The sequence below is a fragment of the Agrilus planipennis genome, unplaced genomic scaffold (genome assembly GCF_000699045.2).
Source record: "Agrilus planipennis isolate EAB-ADULT unplaced genomic scaffold, Apla_2.0 scaffold20, whole genome shotgun sequence".
Taxonomy (NCBI): Eukaryota; Metazoa; Arthropoda; class Insecta; order Coleoptera; family Buprestidae; genus Agrilus; species Agrilus planipennis.
In genome coordinates, this window is record NW_020439516.1 from 1,903,280 (window position 1) to 1,926,239 (window position 22,960).

Consider the following 22,960-nt stretch of genomic DNA (forward strand, 5'->3'; position numbering starts at 1 on the left):
CCTTTTTTATAGCCATGAAAACGCTTTGGAGAGAGCGTTGACTTGGTTTTTTAACTATCCCCTCTCTTTTAACAATTATAACTTTAACGGTTTGTTCTGCTTTAATTCCTCAGCATACCAGAAAGATAATTATAATGTGTATGAGTACATGCTACATGTATAGATGATCGAAACGTTCACATTATTACTAATGTGGATAGTATATGTTTGTACGTATAAAGATGAAAAGAATTTATTATAGATAGATGCACATTTCTATGTCTAACAATCGGGTTTGAGGTGTTTCAAAACGGTTCGAATGTGTGCGTAGCTGCGTAGATTTTAATTTTGGGGTTGGCGCTTGTCGCCTCCAGATCTTCTACTATTATATAGTATATACCTAGCAGTCAAAGAAGTTTTGCTGAGGGGCGTAGCCATTCGTAGTCGAAGGTGAAGGGAGGTGAAGGGTGAGCAGGGGTTTAAATCCTTTTTGTTTGTTTGTGCCGTTTTGCCTTTGGCGTCTATTTTACTCTCTTCAGTGTTAAATCTAAAGGAACGTTTGTACCGCTCAGCAATAATCCAAAAATATTTTCCGGTCTAATTTCAGCATTATGTTCTCCATCAAATTTCCTCGGAGTACCTCCTAGCGCGATATTTGTTTTTTGTGCATTGCGCGATCCATCCTTTGTGTTGTATGTATCTATCTATCATCATAATAAGAAATCAATATGTTCGGTCATAGTTTTGCCGGTATATGAGAAAACAATGTAAAACTGTTTGCTGAATTAAAGATTAGTTTCAAATATTGAGAAACATTAGAAAAAAGTGCCGGTCTAATTGTTATTTTATAAAGATTAGTTGGTAAGGTCATCATTAACTAATTATCATGAGTGAAATTGACGAAAAAAGTAAAAGTGATGATAAAAAGGTGATTGAAATGGAGGAGAAGGAAAAAATGTTGAATGAGGAAAATAAAGCCCACGATGTGATAGCCGAAGTGGAACAAAGTGTTGGAAAAGATGGCGAAAAAGAGACATCTAAAATTATCAAAACGGAAGGGAGGGAAGTTCAGCCCAAAAAGATTCCCATCGGCGGCATTCAAATGCCTGGATTTTTTACCAGAAGCAAATCCAAAGAAAAGTGCAAGGTATCTACAAAATGTTTTTCCTTAAAAGCAGCAATTTTAAACTCATATAAATGTTAAAGAATTGTCTTTTTATTTACGCCAATTGGATTAATTTGTATCAAAGAAATCGAGAGTGAGCTGTGAAAGCTTTAAAGTCTGAATGATATACTTTTCAATCAAACGCATCTTGTTCCTCTTTTGTTAGACATCTAAAGATATTGCGATAAATCAATAATTATTTGTAAAAATTGTTTAATTATTGACTAAAATGTATGTTAGGATGGTGACGCTGAGATAGAGGGTACAGAATTGCTGGACTCTAAAGAAAAAGAAAGTAAAGATGAACAAATTCAACCAACAAGAATTAAACTTCCCAACCCATTCCGGAAATCGAAGGCGCTAAGTGAAGAAGATGGTTTGTGTATTACTTATTAAGTAAAATTCACTTTAAATGCAAAAAGTAAACCTACCTTTGAATTTGGTGCGAAATTTCTGAAACGGTCGATTGATATACTTTTCCTGAAACGTTCACGTTTTTTAAATATTTCAATGTTTAGTTTCTGGTGGAAGTGAACCAAAGGAGAAAAAAAGACTGCTACAATCAATTCGCCTACCTCTTGTTTCTGTTTGTCCTCGTAAGAAAAGAGATGAACAGAAATTAGAAAGCCGATCCGGAAAAGCTGGTCTAGCTTCGGTAGAAACTCTCGATGATACTGAGAAGAAAGAAGAGGAATTGAAGAGTATTCCTTTAGACGTGAGTTGAGCCATATATTTTACATGCGTTTATAATTTATGAACATAATCAATTTTTATTTAGGACAAGAAAAATTTAGAGAAACAAGAAAACGACCAAACATGGAGACAAAAACTGAAGGCTTATCGAATTGTTATCAGTAAGTCGTACAAAAGTTTGGGATATTTGACTTGATTGATCAACAATTTTTATTTTAGGTGCCTTACTGGTATTTATATTACTGGTAATAATTATCGTGGCCTTTGCAATACCAGGTAAATCTCGACTTACATCGGTAATCAGAAATGGTAAATACGTCCAAACCATTACCAGTTGTGGCAAAGTTGAAGGGTAATACCAAGCAAACTAATAGGGAGGGTAACCGTACTTATAAGTAATACATGTTTTTTTTTTTTATTTTTATAAAGATTATTGGACGATGGTGCTGTCGCTTTTCGGGGAATACCATACGCCCGTCCACCACTAAACGATCTTCGATTCAAACCAGCCCAACCCTTAAATGATTTAGCATATTGTTGGAATTTTACTGAACCTTTTCAAGCATACAATTCCACAAATACCTGCTTCCAACTGTACAGCAATGGTACAGCAGTTGGAGAAGAAGATTGTCTAACCCTTGATGTGGTAACCCCGGATGTCCGTTACGACACTCCTCTTCCTGTAATCGTCCTTATTGGGGCAGAAACTTTGATGGGCGGAAGTCCTGGGAAAATGAGACCTTCAGCAAGATTCGCCAGATCGAAAGATGTGGTTTACGTAAGACCAAATTTTAGACTTGGAGCGCTGGGCTTTCTTGCAGCTAATGTGTTAACTAAATCTGTACATCCCCCAACTAGTGGTAATTATGGTCTTTCCGATATTGTGGAGGCTTTGAAATGGGTCCAATTAAACATAGAGCATTTTGGAGGAGACAAAAATTCTGTAACTCTTTTCGGCCATCGTGCTGGCGCTACTTTAGTAACTGCCTTAGCAACAACCAAGGATGCCAAGCTCCTTTTCAAACAAGCTTGGGCGTCTTCTGGATCCACCATATTCCCGACCAAAACGTTATCCGAATCAGAAAGGGGAAGCAGCAGTTATCTGGAGGCAATTTCGTGCGATTCTGTAAACTGCTTGCGTGAAAAAGAACCCGAAGTTTTGACAAATAACATCGAAGACCTTTGGCGGAAGCCAATATTTGATCTACCAACGCCAACAGAAGACCCCACCAAAAGACATGAATGGCTTGTTATGGATGGAAATATAATAAGAGACAGTCCCAGAGTCCTTTGGAGTAGAGAAGAAGGCATACCTGTTCAGTTAATCATTGGAACAACAGCCCATGCGGCATATTCCGAAAAATTACGTCTAAAATATACCGACTGGACTGAAGAACTTGTCAAAAAACACGTTAATGAATCAAAAATAGGTCACAGTAATTTAACAGAGGAAGTGTTTAAATTGTACCCGCCCTCATTTAGAGGTCTTGTGACCATGATATCTGATATCCGCATCGTTTGTCCACTATTTTACATGACTGAAGAAATGCCCAACACTACTTTTTACGTGGTGTCTCAACCACGAGGCGAATTGGACATTGCAGACGTCGATTCTGACATCGATGCTATATTTGGAAGATATGAACCTAAGACTGTGGCTCAAAGGAGATATGTTTCGTCTATTCAACAGCTTTTCTATTATTTCATCACACATAGGAAAATAGGGCTGGAGAAAACCAAGAGGGTACTTGTGGTTGAACAGGACGCTTTACCCCAAGACACTTACAGTCATTGTGACTTTTGGAAGAAGCATGATTTTGTACCCAAATATTCGCAGCTTGATTAAGTCCATGTTGGCTCTTTACTTAAGTAGTTACAACCCCCCACCCTCACAAGAAACCTTCGGAAAGCTTTACAAATGCCACTGAAGATTTAGTAAGTTACTATTATTATTTGTTTAATATTACAGAAATTTCAAATGAATTGGTTTATTACTAGTAAGGGGACAGTCAAGATAAATGTTGATATCTTTTTTAAGTAATGATCCACCTTAGTAGAATATAATTTTAGAAAAGAAGGTAGTTTTTAAATGATGTGCATATCATATTCTTTTCCCCCTCAATGCATTAATTAAGAAAGGAATTAGATGCTGTTTATTTTGTGGTTTAAAGAGAATTTGGTAATATGATTGTTTCTTGTAACTTATTTTGGTAGGTAAAATTTTAATTTTTTATTTTGTGCCACCACCACTTTGCTACTATTTACAGGGTGTTTAGAAATTTTATTTTTCAATGTAGGTTTAATACATAGGTTATAGGTATATTTTTAATTTACACTTTTTTAATTATTTATTTAGCATTAAATGTTGTATACGTTACACCAGGGGTTGTAACATACACAATCTATACAAACACGTATTTTTATCGCCAGTGAACATTTAGTTATTATTTTTTTATTTATGTGAAGTACAATTCTTGCCAAAATGCTGCAAATAACTTTGTGTTATTTTTTTAAGTGTAACTTATTTTATCATATAAAATAAAATAAATGTGAGTACGACAGCCTGCCAAAAAGATAAAGAAAACGACTATTAGCTTTTTTAAATGAATTTTTGATCTCTTTACATTTAATTACGTCACTTAATTTTGTTCTGTTGGAAGATACGAGTTTACTGTAAGTTTCTGGTATCATTCTGTGCCAATATAAAATGTGATGTAGGTATGTTAAAATTAAATGAAGAAAAAGGTATTTAATACAATCAATAATCCAGACTATTTTGCATAGAAAATGTTGATACCTATTGTGGAATGATCCTGTTGGATTTGTTGGACTTCTTTTACAGTCTTTTTTGTTTTTGTACAACATTCACAATGATGAGGGTCTTTTTCAATTTCTTTGTTCACTGTGATATACTTTTTTGGTGTGCTGTCTGCTATTATTTCATAAGTTTCGTTTAATTTACTCCTATGAGAAGTTTGAGTACACTTTTCTTCATAAGGTTCTGAATGTATTAGGGGGCTAGACTCTTTTTGCTTGGTACGCTGCTGACTTGGAAGATTATATGTAAAATTAGGGGGTAAGGAACACTCTTTAAGTCCTCTTTCGATTTCTAGATTAGAAATTTGTTTCTCGGTTCCTAAAGCCACTAAAGCTTTCACGTGACCCCTAACAATATTATCCGGGTGTGAGTGTATTGGCTCCCACCAATCAGACGTTACAACAGGATACTAAATGGTTAAATTAAACATAATTTGGTGATAGATCTTTGAAAATTAAATAAAATAATATACCTGATTGTTAGAAAGTTGTTTAATAATTATTTCATATAGTATAAATGTCCAGCAACCTGTTCCTGCNAGTCCATAACAATCAATCGTACTATTTAATAAAAGTAAAAAAATTAAAAATATAAAAAATACATAGACAAAAGCTTACAATTAGACATAACAGAATTAAAAAAAAAGAATATGTATCTCAAAAACCACTTTAACCAGGAAGGAGGTAAAAGGGAGTGGGGGAAGACCTTGTAAAACACTAAAGAAATGTTTGTAGGTGGGGGTGAAACATAGATGGAGGAGATGTAACTGTTTACGAGCTTACCTTCGTTCAAAGGGAGTGGGGATGACTTTATACAACACCAAGTGTTTAAAGGTAATGGGTAAAGGTGAAATAGTGAATTTTGTATAAGAAACTAAGGTAACCAAACGTATTGTTCTACATCCCCAACATTATCATTCCTTTTGATTGGGTGCCACAATTTGCAATTACAATTACATAGATATTTGATAAAGGGAATTAGATTTTTACAAAATAGGAAAGAAGTATCTTAATCAAGGCAAAATTAGAAATAAAATATCAGATTATAAAATAATTTTCATTGTCTATTTATTAGCGCTTTTATGTTGTTTTGTTATAAAAATGTAAAAATATTTAATTCGATTTTTTCTCCATTATAACTGTAACATCTCATTTTATATAAAAAAATACTGTTGTAATAGCTTAACATAAGTACAAAATGTATAATTATAGTGCACTCAATGTTTAATGGAATAAATAACTAATGGTATAAATAAAATACATTTTTGGTTCAGTACAGTCAGCATTCCTTAGTTTAGCCTAATTTCTTTCTTTTAATGGTCCAGGACTTCCCAAATGATTTGTGGATGGACTGAGAAGATTTTCTTTGTTTTCTGTGCCATTCTTCATCTTTTTGGGAGTCACTTTGCAATTCTTTTCCAAGTCACGTTTCAGTTTCTCAATCTGTCGAGTTTGAGCTCGAAGTTTCTTCTCCAGTTCCCCTTTTTGCTTCACAACAAAAAACAACATTTAAGTGGAATGAAGTAAAAAAAAAAGAAAAATGTTTACTTCTTGAAGCTCAAAGTTCTTCCTTTTAAGTTCAACCATATATTTGATTTTTTGCTTCTGGTTCTGATGACCCAACAGTTCAGCATATTTTAAACCCATTTCCTTAGCTTCGTTTTCTATGTTCGATTTTTGACTCACGAGAACTTTGTATTCCATTTCGTACGCCTCCAATTGGTCTCTGAAAGGTCCAATTAATGATTCTTGATCCAAGACCTATATNGTTCTGATGACCCAACAGTTCAGCATATTTTAAACCCATTTCCTTAGCTTCGTTTTCTATGTTCGATTTTTGACTCACGAGAACTTTGTATTCCATTTCGTACGCCTCCAATTGGTCTCTGAAAGGTCCAATTAATGATTCTTGATCCAAGACCTATATAGAGGGATAGTAAAAAAAAATATTGATATAATAATAAGAAAAACTAGTTGAATGTGAATAGGTAAGTGATTACCTTTTTCTCTAATTCTTCATTCTTCCTTTCAAGACCGTTTATCTTTCTTAGAAGGTCCTCAAAGCTTCTAGTTTGTTCTAAAAATTCTTCTTTAATTTGATCAGCTTCTTTGAGTTTAATTTCTTGTCGTAGCATTTTGTCTCTATCGCACTCATAGTTTATAAGAATTTCTTCTTTTTCTTTTTTTAATATGTTGTACTTTTTTTCTAGTTCTTCAATCAACTGTTGTTTCTTATAGTTTTCATTTTCAAGTTGTTCATTTTCAACTATCAGTCCGTTCAATTCTTTTGAAGAGGTTTGTATAAGTTCTTGGGCCTTTGTGTTAAGCTCGTTTTGCTCTTTTAAATGTTTTTTTGCAACATCAAGTTCATTTTTGTACTGTTCCAGCTGTGTCAGTAGCGCCTTTTGTGTGTCTTCTGCTGTGTCTTTTAGGACGTCGACTTTATTAAGAAGTTCTTTTTCGAGTATTTTAATTTTATCTTCTGCTATTTTCAAAGTCTTTTCATTACAAATTTCAACTTCTTCGTAAAGGTTCGTTACTAATTGTAATTCAGCGAGCAACTGGTTGCAACGACCTTCGAATTCTAATTTCGAAACTTCTGTACTTTCTAGTTCAGATTTTAGTTGTTCAACGTCGTGATCTGAATTTAGTAATCTATTTTTTAACGCTTCTATAGTTGTGTAAGTCTTATTAAGAGCAAGTTCATAAGCTTTCTTGTCGTTTTCTGCTTGAGTTATACTTTTCTTGTGCTCTAAGATTTCATTTTGTAATTGTGATCTAACAGTCTCCAATTCTGTAGTGGCATTGTCAAATTTGAGTTTAAGATCTTTACACTGTTTTGAGAGATCGTTGCAGGATTGTTGCAAGTTATTTTTTTCTAAAAGAAGACTTTCATATTGTGCTGCTTTATCTGCCAGGTCTTTTTTTATTGTACTTTTCTCTATTTCGCATTGAATGATGTTGTATTCGCTTATAGCTTGGCATTCCTTTAAAATTGCGTCTGCTTCTTTCTGTTGCTGTTCAAGTCTTACCTTGAAGTTGAATTCGATTTCTTGGCATCTTTCTTTCATTTGAATTTCTGACAGTTTATTTGCATCTTTGTAATTTTCTTCCATTTGCCTTATTTTTGCATTATAGTCGTGGCTGAGTCGAAGTTTATCTTTTTCGTATTTTTCTTTAAAATTTAGCAATTCCTCGTTTTTGGATTTTTCTAAAATCTTCATCTTCCGATTGCTTTCCTCTTGAGCTTTTTCCAATTTATTTTCAATGACTTGTATATTCTTCAACATCTCTATTTTAACCATTTGAAGTTCTTCTGCATGTTCTTTATTAAGGTTTTCTATTTCTTCAGCATGAGTTACCCTAAGGATTTCTATTTTATCTTTTAATTGCTCTAATTCTTCTTCTTTTTCTCTAAGTTCTTTCTGAAAGTTTTTCATGGAGGTGTTGTAAAGATCCTCAAATTTATTAATGTTACTCAACAAAGTTAAAAGTTCTTTTCTGTTTTCTTGCTTAAGTTGTTCATATTTTCTTTTGATTTCTTCTAGATTTGCTTCAGTTGTTGGTATTTTCTCAGCATAATAATCAATTTCTGCTTGATGTTTTTGCTTCAAATCATTGATTGTTGTTTCATGTTCACTTTGTAAAGCTTTAATTTTCTCTTCACATTCTTCTTTTTCATAGTTATACAAAGTAATTGAGGTTTCTAAACCACTGAGCTGTGATTTCATATCTTCTATTTGTTCAGTGAGTTCCCTGATTGTTTCATCTTTATTGTTACATTCTACAATCTTTTCCTTGAGGGCTTCAGTTTCAGCTGAGAATTTGAATAATTCAGTTGACTTTGTTTTTACAAATTGGTGATTGTTTGATTTTGAAGACTTTGGAGGATTGGGCTATTGACACAAAAAGTATACATATTCTGTTTATTAAACATTTATACAAAAAAATCAATTCAATCAGAACTCCATATCAGTTTTAAGAAATAAATTTCTTTTTAATTCTGATACAAATCAATGATTGTAGTATTTATGTATTGTTCTTGTTAATGTTTTCTTTAATAAATACTTACAAATTTTTTGTTTCATAATGAAAATTGGATTCTGATTAAACATTTAAATTTCTATGTTCAAAACTAAAATCTGAATATTTAAATATACTTTTACTCACTGTACGAAAGCATATGTTATTTGAGGATGATGAAATTGATGTGTCTGACAGGGAAGGACTTTTAAGATCTACAAAACGTTCCCCCTTTGGAATTACAGCCCCAGTAGATGGTTTTTTGAGTTCGACATTGTAATCAGCTGGGGATGGAGTGGGATCTAATTAGGAAACAAAGCAAATATCTCAAGAAAAAAATAATTTATAAAATAACAACTTATGCCTCATATGAGGGACATTCTGATGACCCAACAGTTCAGCATATTTTAAACTAAATCGTTGAATTTTTGCTCGAGGGAAAGACATGTTGATAGGAGATCATCAATTAGGAAACTATGTTTTACAATTAAAAATTAAATTATTACTAAAATGTACACTATTTACTACAATTATATTGTTAAAGAAAATTACAAACAGCCACACGGTCTCAAAATGATTAAAAGGCGCTCTTGAAGAGTAACGGCTATGTTGATTTTAACCAATAGAATTTAAGCATTCTGTTTACGTTATGTTGTGTTGGATAATTTTCATTCTCAACTGAGAGTCACAGTGTGTTGCAGAACTTGCTTTTACATTATTATAAAATATAATTAATAGCTATGACGGTTGTCTAAACTAAAAATCAATGTTATTGATTTTTGAAAATATGTTGAGTTCCCTATCGTAGTTGGAATTTTTTTTAATGTACACAACAAACTTATTGTAAATATAGTTATACAGTAAATGTGCTTAATGTACGTAGATATATACAGGGTGTACATTAAAAGTAACGATCGTTAATACAAAAGATTATGCCTGCATAATTTATATAAAAAGAGAAAATGCTAGATATTTATGTGTGACATATTCTCGGCCTTCCTAATTTCATATAAAGATCAAAAAAGTAACTTTTTATGTTAGATATTCATAATTTTTAATACAACTTTAAAAATGGTAAATTTGTTTTCGACCTCTGGATAAATAAAAATGGCTGCATTTTGTACCTACTAAATAAAAATAAAGCTTCTATTACATGTATGTATGCTACGTTACATAACAGGTATTAGCAAATAAAACTGAAAAGAAATGCGACATTAAATGGATAATGATGGTTTATTATATTCTTTGAACGAGATAGGTAGATATTTATTAATGCGGTACAGAAAGCGTGTTTTACAAACCAACTAGCTTAAAATGTGACATTTATTTTCTGTTTCATCGATATGTTCATTTACATACAGTAACACACGTAGGTAGCAGCAGTGAAACCGGTCTGAAAAGTGCAGTATTTTATGTTTAAAAGATAATCCATATTTGTACTAATCGTGGGATGACGTTTTTAAATCAACTGTGTTTTAAATAATAAAGTGAACCCGAATCAGTCGATAATTTGAATACCGGATTTGGCGCAATAACTGACGCGAAACGTTGGAATGAGATACGCGTATTATACTCAGAAATGTGATTTATTTAAAATACTTTTCCAAACCTATTTTCTATTTGTAAAAAGGAAAATACGTTTTTGCCGTTAAATGCTTTGCGAGTATCACCGATCAAACTATAATAAAATGATGAATGAAGGTTGCTCACATTGGCAATTGAAGATATTAGAAGCTTAAAAAGAGGATAAAGAGACAATCCATAAATGCCTTCTAATTCTTTAACTGAAGAGAGCCCAAAAAATTCTAAACTCCTTAGAAATGGATAGACTAAAATATTGGATCGATATTGTTTTCCGGGTTCAATTTCATGTTCCATGGAATTTTGAAGTTCCAAATTGACATCAGCACATGCCAAATCACCACTTATCGTACCTTCAGCAAGGAACTACGAAATTTTAAGAATTACGATAAAACAGTCCTCAAAAGAATNCAAAAAATTCTAAACTCCTTAGAAATGGATAGACTAAAATATTGGATCGATATTGTTTTCCGGGTTCAATGTCATGGTCCATGGAATTTTGAAGTTCCAAATTGACATCAGCACATACCAAATCACCACTTATCGTACCTTCAGCAAGGAACTAAGAAATTTTAAGAATTACGATAAAACAGTCCTCAAAAGAATATCGAATTGATATTCGTCAACTCTGTAAAACTGAAAACTACAAGATATTGTTGCTAATAAATACCTATAATCCAAAATGATTCGAAAAACTTCAATTTTTAGATAGCTAAAGAAATTATGGATTCCGCTTCATTCTTTTGTTACAATGCGTAAAAGATCGGAAACAAAATGGGGTTGTAAATATTTTGATACAAAATGGTTGATGTTGATTTTACATCAATAAAATAAATGCAACCCTATTTTGGTCCTGTTCTTTCACGCTAAACAATCTATTTTGGCATCAGTGTCTTTTTTCTAATTAAAACGGGTGACAAAGGCAAATGAGAAAGCATACAGAAGAATTATTTGTTGCTGAACTGAAGAAAAACTGTATCTCAATCACTTCAAACAGAAAAATATGAATCAAACTCAATCTTTGCAGCTGGTATTTATTTATATTTTATGTTCAAGTAAATGTAGAAATTGAAATAAACACTACAAAAAAGTATTTATTTTGAAAATACGTATTTTGCATTTAGCATTTAAAACACAATAGGGAAATCTATTTTGTATTTTACATTTTAAAATAACAAATCAAAAACGCATTTACATTTTGTATTTAAATACTTGTAAAAACCATTTTGCACATCTCTAATTATACTTAAGATTGATTTACCGTGGTTAGCGTGGCATTTTTATTATTGGAAGAACTTGCGTGCGTGATATAGAGGAACGCATGGTAGAATACGAAGTGTAATGTAACAGTAGATAAATACATGTATAAAACGTTCTCTAATAATAATAAAGGAAATAATCTGTTATCTAACAAAGTCTGCACGATAATGTAACGTTTATAAAATCGTAAATCGATTCTAACAGCATAAGTAACATGTCTATTTTTTTCCGTTCTCTTAACTGCATCACCTGGAGCGGGAACTAAGCGTTATTATTAATGTTGTTATTATTATTATTATTATTCACGCGCAAAGATTCATCAGGATAAGATCAACATCGTGATGGCTTCAAGGCAGGAGAATGGGTTTTAATAAATTCTCTTTAATAACAATAATTATTTTGTGGTCGCTTTTATTAGCGGTCGTATTGAGAGATTTCTACGACTTTTATTTAATAAGCATTAAAACTCTTATAACGACACTTAAGGGACTGAACATTTTTCGGCGCTATAAAGAGTGGTCGTTAAATGAAGAGAAATAAAAGATATTATTTTACTATTCTGTAATAATATGCATTTACCAATATAGTACACATTTTGCACACGAACATTATTATTCATACATTGCGTATAGCCTGTTATCTTCGTCTGATGTTTTTTGCTGCTCCAATATTTTAATTGTATTTTGTTACGTATCTTACTCATATCTTGAGATACTGCTGGATCAATTTGATTATATAAAAAGTATTTTTTTAATAGTTTCGCTGCATCAAGTGCTTGTTTGATGCTTGGTGGAGGGACAGGATCGTCTTCTTCAACAACGTACACAGCTGCAGTTCTTATCTATTTCGGCAACTTAGAAAGTACTGCGTAATGATTTATAACGCCGCATTGTTGTCGTTAAATAGAGTGAGCGTGACGCTATATAGAGTGTAATATTGTATAGAAAACAATGCAAACCAACCAAAATCAAGCAATTTCGACGTTTTAAGGAATTTGTCGTTAAATCGAGTGACGTTATAAAGAGTTTATACTGTAATTGCATTAGGAAAATCATTACAAAATACAAAACACCTGTTTCTATATTGCATTTAAAGACTTTTTTGAGAATTGCATCTTGCATTTTATTTAAAATACTTGTGTAGACGTTTTTCTATTTCATCATCACCATTATCATAGAGGGTCGTCAGTCCTGAGACTGATGAACACGCATCTCTACTTTTTCCTTTCCCATTTTCTATTTACAAAATACAAAATGTTTTCTTGCCGTTAAAAGTTTTGCTATTTATCACCAATCAAACATATAAAATGAACGCATTGGCCATTGAAGGTATTAGGAACTTAAAAGGAGTTAAAGAGACATTCTATGATGGATTTCTTCTAATACTTCAACTGAAGAGAGCGCAAAAAATTGTGAATTCTTTGGAAATTAAAAATATTGTGGACGAAAACACTTAAGATATTGTGGTGTACCTACTAATAGATATAATTAAAAAGTCTTAAAAAGCGATTTCAAAAACTTTCCTTATTATATGAACGTAAAACTGAAGAAACTATGGATTCCATTCCTTCTACTTATTACAATGGATCAATAGATTGGTAAATTGGTAGACGCATTCGCGCTCAGAAGGTGAACTGATGTTCTGATTCGGGTCTAAAAGCCGTCGTCGGTTGTTGTTGTTGTTGTACTTCCTAACTCCGATGCTGGATGTGGACTATGGACATCTAGCATTGGAAAGACCTCTGAAGAAACTCGCCATTTCTGCTTGCGAAACGTTAGGAAGCAATTAAAACCGACGACGATCTTTAGACCCAAATCAGAAAAGCACCAGTTCAAATAGACTGGTGTTGGTTTTACATCAGTAAAGTCATTTATAAACATTTGAAATAGCAAATCAGAAAAGCATTTGGATTTTGTATTTAAATACTTTTAACAAACCATCATGCAAGCCTCTATTCACTACCAATAAGAAGCAAACTTCAAACTTCTCCATTTTCCTTCGAAATCAGAAACCAACCAAACTTAGAGGTCTAGGTTGAAGGTGGCACTGTCTTATGTATCTTAATTACCAATAGAGAACAACGAGTGTGTTGATTCGGTTAAAGATTTGGATTTGTATATTGTAAATTAATCAATTGCATGCATGGTAACTGACCATTGATGAATTCCTTCGTATTAATCAGATTCTCATTCTTTCAACTTCAAATTTCTTAATGCAACAGTATAGTAAACACGTAATATACTGTAGCGACCACGAGCGTGATTGTGTGCGATCGGGCATACGTGTGTGTGAGCGGATTATCGATTCGCCGACTAGCCGCGGGCGCTTTTTTTCATGTGCGCCGTATCTGTAAACGTGTGTGTCGTACCTGCGTTCCGGGAAAGCAATTAAACCGTTCAAATAAAACGAGACTTCTCTGGACGGCTGGAGAATGTTCCCGAAAGGAGGCAAGGGAGTATAAAAAGAAAGTGACGATCGCCGAAGAAGAGTAGAAATAAATAGACCGTTCCAGAAGTGAAGAGTAGAAATAAATTGACCGTTGCAGAAGTGAATCAAGAGATAAACTGACAGTGATAGAAGTGAAATAAATAGAACAGTGAATAGTAACAGTAGTGTAATTAAATAGAATAATTACCGAAGTTTAGTAATAATTTAATAGTGTTTTTAAGTTTAATAGTAATTAGAGTAAATAAATAGTTTTCTTCTTAAAATTTAATTTGTTAAACCCACGAACATTACAATACTTTGACTTCAGATGAGAATTAGAAGGAGTTAACAATAAACAATGTAATGTAACAGTACTCACAGCGAACTGGCAATTTCAATGCGAATTCTTCTCGAGCCAATGGTTTCTTATCTTCTCTCTACGCCTATTGAGACCTTCCACGTGAAAAAATTGAGCGCAACAACTTATTTATCTACTTTTAAATGCGGACCCAACGCGTTTCAATGGACGTATAAATCGTCGGTTTCAATTGCGACCCAGCTGGCGTAATTCATAATGCTACAAAAATGGCAAAAGACGTTCCCTAGTGGAATACCGCAGTACATCTTTCAATGCAACCGATTAAATGTTTAAGCAGCTGCATAGATATAATAGAAAACGGCGCCTCGTCGGTTGAATCACCTGCATTGTTGTTGAATAGATTGAGACGTCGTGTAAATGTTCTTATGTAATGATCCGCTTTTGTTTAAGTGATGAAAACCACAATTATTTATTTTCAATTGTTCTGTGTTGTTATTTTTTTACCTTAGAAGGAGAAACGGGATCTCAGTTATGCGTCACTCGTCTCATTCTGTCTTTATTCAGAAATGGTTTGATGATAAGTACCTACAGAGGAAGAAGAGAGTAGGAAAAGCTTATAAGGGGCTGAAGTCGGGAAACCCAAGTCGGCTTGTGGGGTTATTCCATAAAATGTTTCAATACATAACAAGAATTTAAGGAAGAGGGAGAGAGCCCAAGAGGTAGGTAATGTTTCCCTCTTTAAAAAAACTAAATAAAACAACTGCTTCGTTTATTATCGTATGTACCTACGTTAGGATTTTCTGATTTCCTTATTTTATGAAGTGGGGTCAAAAATAAAATGGGAGGTTTTTACACCCTCTCCTTATGAGGAGACTTTTTCAATCTTCCTTTTACCTCTGCGATATTAGTTATGGATTAAAGGTAACAAAAGTACATAGAAAATCACAGTGGCGGGGCAACAACTAAATTTGATGTGGGCAAGACAGATTTCGCGAGGCCCTGTTTTATGGCGACCTGAAGACGGATTTTATAAAATAATAAAAACAAACAAAACAATTAACACTGCCACGTTTTTATTCATAAAAATACAAATTAGATTAATAAGTATTAAATGAAAAATTACAAATCGTTAATATAAAGGTGGAGATATACATTTCTTAAAGTGTATCTTAAAAAACATTAGATTTCTTTATTAAAGGAACAGAAATTTCCTGCTTTTAACGTTACTAAATTCCTTAATTATGGTATCGTAATTCAGCCTAGATGCCAAATCTGATTCAATTGATAAAACAGCCAAAGCTGAAAGTCTTTCTTGGCTCATTGTGTTTCTCAAATAATTTTTTATTAATTTTAATTTTGAAAAACTTCTTTCAGCAGAGGCTGTACTTACCGGAATTGTTAATAAAATTCGGATGACAATGTAAATATTTGGGTAAATTTCTTTCAAGCTATTTTCTGTTATGTATGACAGCAGCTGTTTCACGTCTTTAATGAAGTTGGGTAAATTCGGGATCATTGTATTTAATTCTTCATATAATTCAAATGGTTGGAAGTCACTGCTCTCACCCACACGCAGGACGTTATGTAAATCGTTACAGTGTTTTAATATTTGCTCCTGTGGCATATTTTTTAGCGCGCTTAAATCATAGAGAAAACCAAAGTCTTCAAAATGTTGATTTAAAGACGTAAATCTTAATTCCATATTGGTTATTATAGAATCAATCATGGCGTAAAAAAAATCTGTTTGATACCGGATTTTGGGAGACTGTATAGGTTCATCGCTGCTTTCATAATCGAACATCCTTTTCTTTTTGGCTACTCTTTTATTCTTAAACTCTTTTGGCAGGTCATAACAGCTTTTCTCAGTAAATTTCCGAACATCAGACGTACAGTCATAAAAATAAACAATATTGAATAACACAATTATACGTTTCTATTGTTATGCGCCTAGCGACTGCGTTGCGTACTTTGATTTGATTGGTTGACTTCCTAGTAAAGAAAGTAAACAAATAAACCGGGGATTCCCCGCACTCTGGTCGGCGGCAAATGTTGCCAGACTAAGAAAACATGTTTCACAACAAAATTGATTTATATTTTTTTTGTTTTATTCTCGCTTTAAACATTTTTGAGTCGCGAGGCCCCTTGTACCGCGAGGCCGTAGGCGGTGGCCCACGTCGCCCACGCTTAACGCCGCCTCTGGAAAATCATTAACAATGATTTTGTTTTATTTTTGGTGAAGGCTTCGGACATCTCCTTTTTATAATTCCGTAATTTGTTTGAAATAGTAAAAAATTCCTTGTCTCAATACAAAACTGTAAATATGATTAAGAATTTTTATCTTATGTTTTCTTGTCAGTAAATGAAATTACAAATTAATCAGTTCAAGCAGCATGTTCCGTTATCTGCATATTTGCATGGTAAAAAGGTTGTGGGTTTCACGTTCTTTAAATAAAGTGCTTTCAGAATCTGATAGCAGGATAAGCAATTGTTTTTAGTCCTGAAAGTCTTAACTTAATTAATTTCGCGTCATTGCTATGTTCTCCATTTTCGTAAAAACAATTATGGTGGTAGATAACATACCATATACCATAATTATCGTTTTAAAGAAAATGATCTCACAGAAGGAATATTTTAGTTTATTTATTTGTACATACGTGGGATTTTAGAAGTGGGTACGAATATTCCTTTAGCCAAAACTAACCTTATATTGAACTGATGCTGTTCTGAGGTCTAAAGGCTGTCGTCAATTGAAGTTGCTTCTTAACGTTTCGCTTCTTCAGAGGTCAACATCCATCATCAAAGATGGAAGGACGACCTTTAGACCCCAATCAGAATAACATCAGTTAACCTACTGGGCGCGGTAGCCGCTTTTACCAATTTGACTTTATATTCCTATAAATATAACCTGAAGGTTTGGTTAAGATATATTGATGGGACCGCGACCAACCAGATAGTCAAAGGCCACACTTCCATCATACATCCGGTAGAAAAATAGCCGTTTAAAATTTAAAATACATCGGATGTTTAATGGTTAATATGCTTGTAATTGTGGTGGTGGTACATCTAAGGCTGATAAATTCGATTTTAACAGTTATACACAATTTGGAACTTTCCAGATCATTCCAGATATTTCTAGAACTTTCTGGTACATTCCATATCGATTTTAACAGTTGCACACAATTTGGAACTTTCTAGATCATTCCAAATATTTCTAGAACTTTCTGAACATTCCATATCGATTTTAACAGTTGCACACAATTTGGAACTTTCTAGATCATTCCAGAAATTTTTAGAACTTTCCAAAAGGTCTCATAAGTTAGAAAAGTACAGATATATATATTTTCACATTTTCGCCACCCACAACCACCCACTTCCACCCACCGCGACCAAACTCCCTTACTTTTAGCAGGAGACCAAGGGGTATTTACCACCCCAATGGGATGTTGATAGGTGTTGGTGGTGATAAAGAAAACTCTATCTTTACGTACACACATTAGCATTTTTTATATAGTATGTTTAGATTTACATTGTATGGATCGATTTTTAAAATATTCTAGCACATCTAGTACTTTACCATGGGCTATTGATTTAGCCTAGGCAACATAATACTAATACGTTCTGTTGTTGAATCGATTATATATTATACCGGTAGTATCTTTCTGTACACAGTGGTGTGTATTTGCTTTAAGGAAAGTTTTATTTCGATTTGGCAACATGGTTTATGTAATCAAAATATGGATCAGGAGTAAAAGCAAAGCGACTATAGTAACATGTGGATATCATTTAAACTCTCGCCCACCGAGAAATTAGCATTTTTGATCATAGGAGTGTCTGTTATGCTAATAAACGTACGTAAACGATAAATGTGACTTCGCAAACTAATTAGGCTGATTAAATTGATATCTTAGCCTGCAAGGTCTTCGGTTGAAACAAGACTTTAACAAGAACAAATGTGCCCGTTGCAAAAAGTTGACAGCACTCTTATCTTTGAAATGGATAGAATAATTCTGCTTCATCATTTTTGTTTTCTTTTTTTTTTTTTTTTTCGGTCTGACCGAAAGAGAAAGTACGTACAGTTTTCGAATATCGCAAAAATAATCTTTGTGTAGGTTTGAGATATTAACGATTGAACTGATAATTGAAATTTATTACGCTTTGCTGACCCAACGTGAAATCGACAAAATAAATAAGAACACCAGTCAAGATAAAGTGTAATTGCATCTGACAGAATGGTTCCATGAGCAGTAGACACTGGAATCGACGCCATATAAATGGTCTCATGCGCAGTAGTTTTGGAACGGGCTAATACGCAGTAACTACTCAAGTCAACGCCATCTTTAGGTGACATTCGCAGTAAGTATGAATTAAAATCGACGCCATGTTCCGAAAACAAAACTAAAATGGCGATCTTATCTTTTATTTTTAACCCAAAGCACTTCTTTGCTGTCTAATGATCTGAAATTCCAATTCGATCTGGCCATTGATAGACATAAGTACCTAATCTTGATCGTGCAGAGTCAATTTCCATAATGCGACATTTACAAGATTGTTAGTATTCTTAATAACGCCTTTGTTGTTTAACGTTTACACTAATGCCCAAAGATTTTGCATTTAAAGAGTTAATAAATTCTTCTTGGATCGGCTACAACAACTGCTCGTAAGGGCAGGTCTCCAGAGAAGACTGAAAAGACTTCGTTGAGCAAAATGAACTGCAAAGAGCAAACGTAGCAAAATGGGATACTGCAAACTGCAGAAGCGACATAAATCCTGAATTGTCTGAAGTTAGTAGGGAATCATTTACGACAATGAAGGAATGAATGAATGATTTGTTTGGAAACACAGAGTACGGTTATTTTGCCTTGCACACTAGATTGAAAATAAGCTTAAATTTACATCCCTAGAAGATTTCACTTGCAGAAGAAATATGTTGTGGTTATGTGTACCATCAACTTTAAAAACGTTGTTAGTAAATCGCCTCCATATCAATGTGGCTAATAATTAATTTGTTTACCATTTTCGGTCGGTTTTATTTAGACGAGAAGCTTTCATCATAAACAGCATACCTTGTACAGCCTACATCAGAATGTCCTTAAAAGCCGGTGCAGTTAGTAAGTGCCTGGAATGCTCGTTAGTTTTATTTCTTATTTGCCAAACGCGAGATGTGCCTACCTGCATCCTATATTGGATCGGTGTAGGATGACTTTATGGTGCTTTTAAAATAACGCGACGTTTGTTGGTAAAATTATTAGACACACCCGTAAATTTCAAGCCTCGCATTACCTTATAAGGACTATATAAATTTAAGATTATCAGCTTCTTCTTTTTTTACTCGGACGTGTGGCTGATGGCAATCTGTTTGTTTTCCGACGACCAAGAAGGTCAATTCTATTATGAGAGTATACCTACTGATGTCCACACGTTTGCTTAAGGACGTATAACGTAATTATTGTTCTTTTTCACTTGACCAGTACTGAATATAACATTATAAAAGTTATGTAATTAATTTACATAAGTTCAAAAACTACTGCTCATTTTTCACAAAGAGCACGTAAATGAAAAAAAATTCACTTAGTAGTTATTTTACATATGTACCTACCGTTATTATACTGTCTAAGTAAGAAGCAGGATATCCTGATTCTTCTGATACCTATGTTCCCTTTGGGTGTTTCATTCCCATCAGCTACCAATGTTGGTGGGCGGAAGTCCTTCTCGATTACGCTGGAGCGTACAGCGGTAGGCGTTCTTTAACCTCATTGAGGATTCGTGGGAATGAATGGGTGGTGGTCGGGGTAAGAAAGACGAGATCGACGACAGAAACAGTGAAATAATATTTGTGAAATATTACCACTTCAGTATTTGTCTAGGTGATCCAAGAAAATTTGGACCAGGGCAGAAGAACCTGGAATGCCTTCCCGAATACTACACAGTGATCCAAACCTCTAGGCCATATGCTATTCAATGCTAGAAAATGTTGCAAATTTCAAATCAAAAGACATTATTTAGTATAATCAATATTTGGACAAACAGGCATCTCACCAGTAATCCCTTTTTTTTAGCTGTTTGGCATCTTTTACGTTTTCCTATTTGGCATTTTCAATAATTATGATTCAGCTGAAGTTGAGAAGGTGTCTTCTGTTAGAACAACTCCTCCATACAAAAATTCTTGGGCCACATACATAGAATCAGTTATATCATCAAAAATTGGAGATCGTAATTAAGCTATACAAATGAGTAAGTACATGAAGGATTAAAGTTCCAACTTTACGATGTTATTTTTGATGCTGAACTACAAGTTCTGATAAGATAGATATACAAGGGAGAAAATGTATCCTACAGTGAATAATTTAAAAGAAAAAGGAAAATTTTATTTTCCATAATACTCGTCAATGCATTGGCGTTTGCGTTTTGGTAGTTGTAATTTCTGCCCTGTCTTTGACAGTCAGTTCTGCTCTATTGGTTTGATGGTGACCCAGCCCTCTCTTCTCGGTTAAGTTTCCTTCTGTGTAAATTACAATATTCGCTAGTTTGGTGAAAGTTGCCGTTGTACAACCAAATAGGGTGAGCAAAAATAAAAATCCAACGTGATTACTAACGTCGGACGACAGGGTATCTAGTCGAGAAATAAAAAAAAAACGTTTAATTTTTCTTCTTTTATTTTGAATAACAAGAAGTGCTAGTGACCTTCTACCACAGCATGTTGGCAAGCCTTTGCCTTAATATGGTAGCTTTAGCCGCCCCCGTGAACCGCCCCCGGTTCTTTCAGTTCACTCTTCAATCCGTCCATTTACCAAGAGAAACAAACACACACGCATACACTTTCGTACGGCCCAATACAACGATACCTTATTTGCATACACACATATGTGTGTAAAAGGCAGAACTACAGATGCATATTCATTAGGAGTCAAGTGTGTATATCAATAACCGTTTCATGTGGTATTACCAACAGCACGACAGCAGCCTACTTGGATTTATAGTGTCGCTCGTTATTGTACCTATGTATGTACCAGCGCGAGATCTTCTTTTCGTAAAAATCCAGTTGGCTCACCATGTAGGCAAAAGCAATGCGATACAGGAATCATTGGGAACGATTGCTAATAAATTTTACGAAATCGACAAGTAGTTCACATCACAAACAAAGCATGCTTTCTTTAAATACACATACATGTATGTGCTACTATATACTTCCGAACAGTGTTGGATGATTTAGTAAATAATACAACTCATTCCGTCACTGTTGATCACTTTGTTCAAATAGAAGGGAAAATGATCCTGAAAAAGGAACTAGAAGTTAGACATTTGGAAACCATGTTAATAATGTATTATTCAGAATCTCAAAACACTAAAACTACAATACTAAAGTATGTAAAGGGAACCAGGAAGATCTAAATGGACCTGTAATGTAACATTCGGATTCGTTAGGAAGTAAATATCTCTATTACCCAGGATCCAGGTAGCTGAGAAGGATTTTCCTGAAGAAAGATATCGAAGTAAAGCTATTGGTTAATTGATAGTACAGTTTGGAGGACGTGGAAAGGGTGGCTCATTAAACTGAAACAATTCGGAAATAAAATTATCCATGATTTGAGAGATCTCGAAGTAAAGCTATTGGTTCATTGATACTACATTTTGGAGTACGTGGAAAGGGTGACTCATTAAACTGAAACAATTCGGAAATGAAGCTATCCATGATTTGTGGGTGAACCTCAAATGGAGATCTTTATCATTTTGCGATTCCAGTGCTTTTAATGAGACGACTAGAACGTTTAATGCCGTTTTATGGTAAGTAGAAAGTAAATCCATTTATTCGTTTGTTTCACGTTGACTTGACTTAACAAGTTTATTCAGACGATCAATGGGAGACCTTTGCATCTTATTATTCGTTTCTTTGTTTTGAATCGGCGAAAAAAATGAATGAGAGACCACGACAACGTCGTCGGCCGCGACTGTGGTGCACGTTGCAGCCGAGGCCACACATTTCAAGTCGTCACAAAATAGTGGCCAATATAAGATGTTCATTTAGCATTCCTGCGAAAGGCGTGAAGATTCCGTCTTACAATTAGATAAAAAGGCAGACACGACAGGTGAGGTGGTGGAGTTTGATGGGAGAAAAAGACAATTGGAATGAGACAGAGCACTGGTCCACCCACGTGGCCACTTGACGAGACTACGCAGCGCTCATGTCACCATCCGCATGGAGTTGCTTTGCCATAAGAGGCACTTTTATTCGTATCGGTGAGCCACTATTCCACCAACTAAACGACATCGTATTCTTCTTCCATCCTATGTTTTCTTTCTGTAGATCCTTCTGTTTTCCTATGCTTTCCAAAACCTCCGCATTGTCAACCTTTTTTACCACAGTATTATCATTATCTCCTTATAACACCACAACTGAGACTTTTTCTTTTCCACCTCTCCCACCATATACGTTCCACACCCGTATAGGGGATTCATCAACCATTTGCGAGCACAAAGTGAATTCGATCAGTAGAAAACCCATCTTGGGCTATGTGATCCCATAAGTATTGAAAATCGAGGACTTCTTCTAACTAGTTTTTCGTTTCCAGTTGACAGAACATCAATAAAATTTACCCTTTTACTCAAAAAATGATTGGACCTGACGCCATTTTTGTTTTATATCTCTAGCGCTTTCTCCATCCTGGGCTGTCTGACTTCATAAATATTGAAAATCGAGG

General features: G+C 34.1%; 2 protein-coding genes across 2 annotated transcripts; one reads left to right on the forward strand and one right to left on the reverse strand.

Annotated features, from left to right (window-relative positions):
* Positions 1–132: 132 nt before the first annotated feature.
* LOC108735082 (neurotactin) lies at positions 133–4,628 on the forward strand. The gene is made up of 6 exons (XM_018466894.1): positions 133–1,126; positions 1,385–1,520; positions 1,663–1,859; positions 1,923–1,998; positions 2,057–2,189; positions 2,267–4,628. Exons 1-6 carry the CDS (start codon positions 866–868, stop codon positions 3,681–3,683), a joined length of 2,220 nt encoding a protein of 739 aa, XP_018322396.1. The 5' UTR covers positions 133–865; the 3' UTR covers positions 3,684–4,628.
* Positions 4,629–5,705: 1,077 nt separating this feature from the next.
* Positions 5,706–22,764, reverse strand: LOC108735040 (hyaluronan-mediated motility receptor-like). Its single transcript, XM_025979257.1, has 5 exons — positions 22,686–22,764; positions 8,825–8,979; positions 6,655–8,550; positions 6,203–6,415; positions 5,706–6,142 (listed from the first exon to the last, which is right to left on the reverse strand). The coding sequence occupies exons 1-5, from the start codon at positions 22,762–22,764 to the stop codon at positions 5,954–5,956; spliced, it is 2,532 nt and encodes an 843-aa protein (XP_025835042.1). The 3' UTR covers positions 5,706–5,953.
* Between the last annotated feature and the right edge of the window lie 196 nt (positions 22,765–22,960).

Bases quoted from the DNA above. Each gene is read 5' to 3' on its own strand.
- LOC108735040 (XM_025979257.1), bottom strand. From the start codon at position 22,764: ATGGGTTTTCTACTGATCGAATTCACTTTGTGCTCGCAAATGGTTGAT. The intron at 8,980-22,685 runs GTGGGAGAGGTG...TTTCCTAATTAG, and splicing joins ACGGGTGTGGAACGTATATG to ATCCCACTCCATCCCCAGCT. The intron at 6,143-6,202 runs GTAAACATTTTT...TTTGTTGTGAAG, and splicing joins AGAACTTTGAGCTTCAAGAA to CAAAAAGGGGAACTGGAGAA.
- LOC108735082 (XM_018466894.1), top strand. From the start codon at position 866: ATGAGTGAAATTGACGAAAAAAGTAAAAGTGATGATAAAAAGGTGATT. The intron at 1,521-1,662 runs GTTTGTGTATTA...TTCAATGTTTAG, and splicing joins GGCGCTAAGTGAAGAAGATG to TTTCTGGTGGAAGTGAACCA. The intron at 1,999-2,056 runs GTAAGTCGTACA...TTTTTATTTTAG, and splicing joins GGCTTATCGAATTGTTATCA to GTGCCTTACTGGTATTTATA.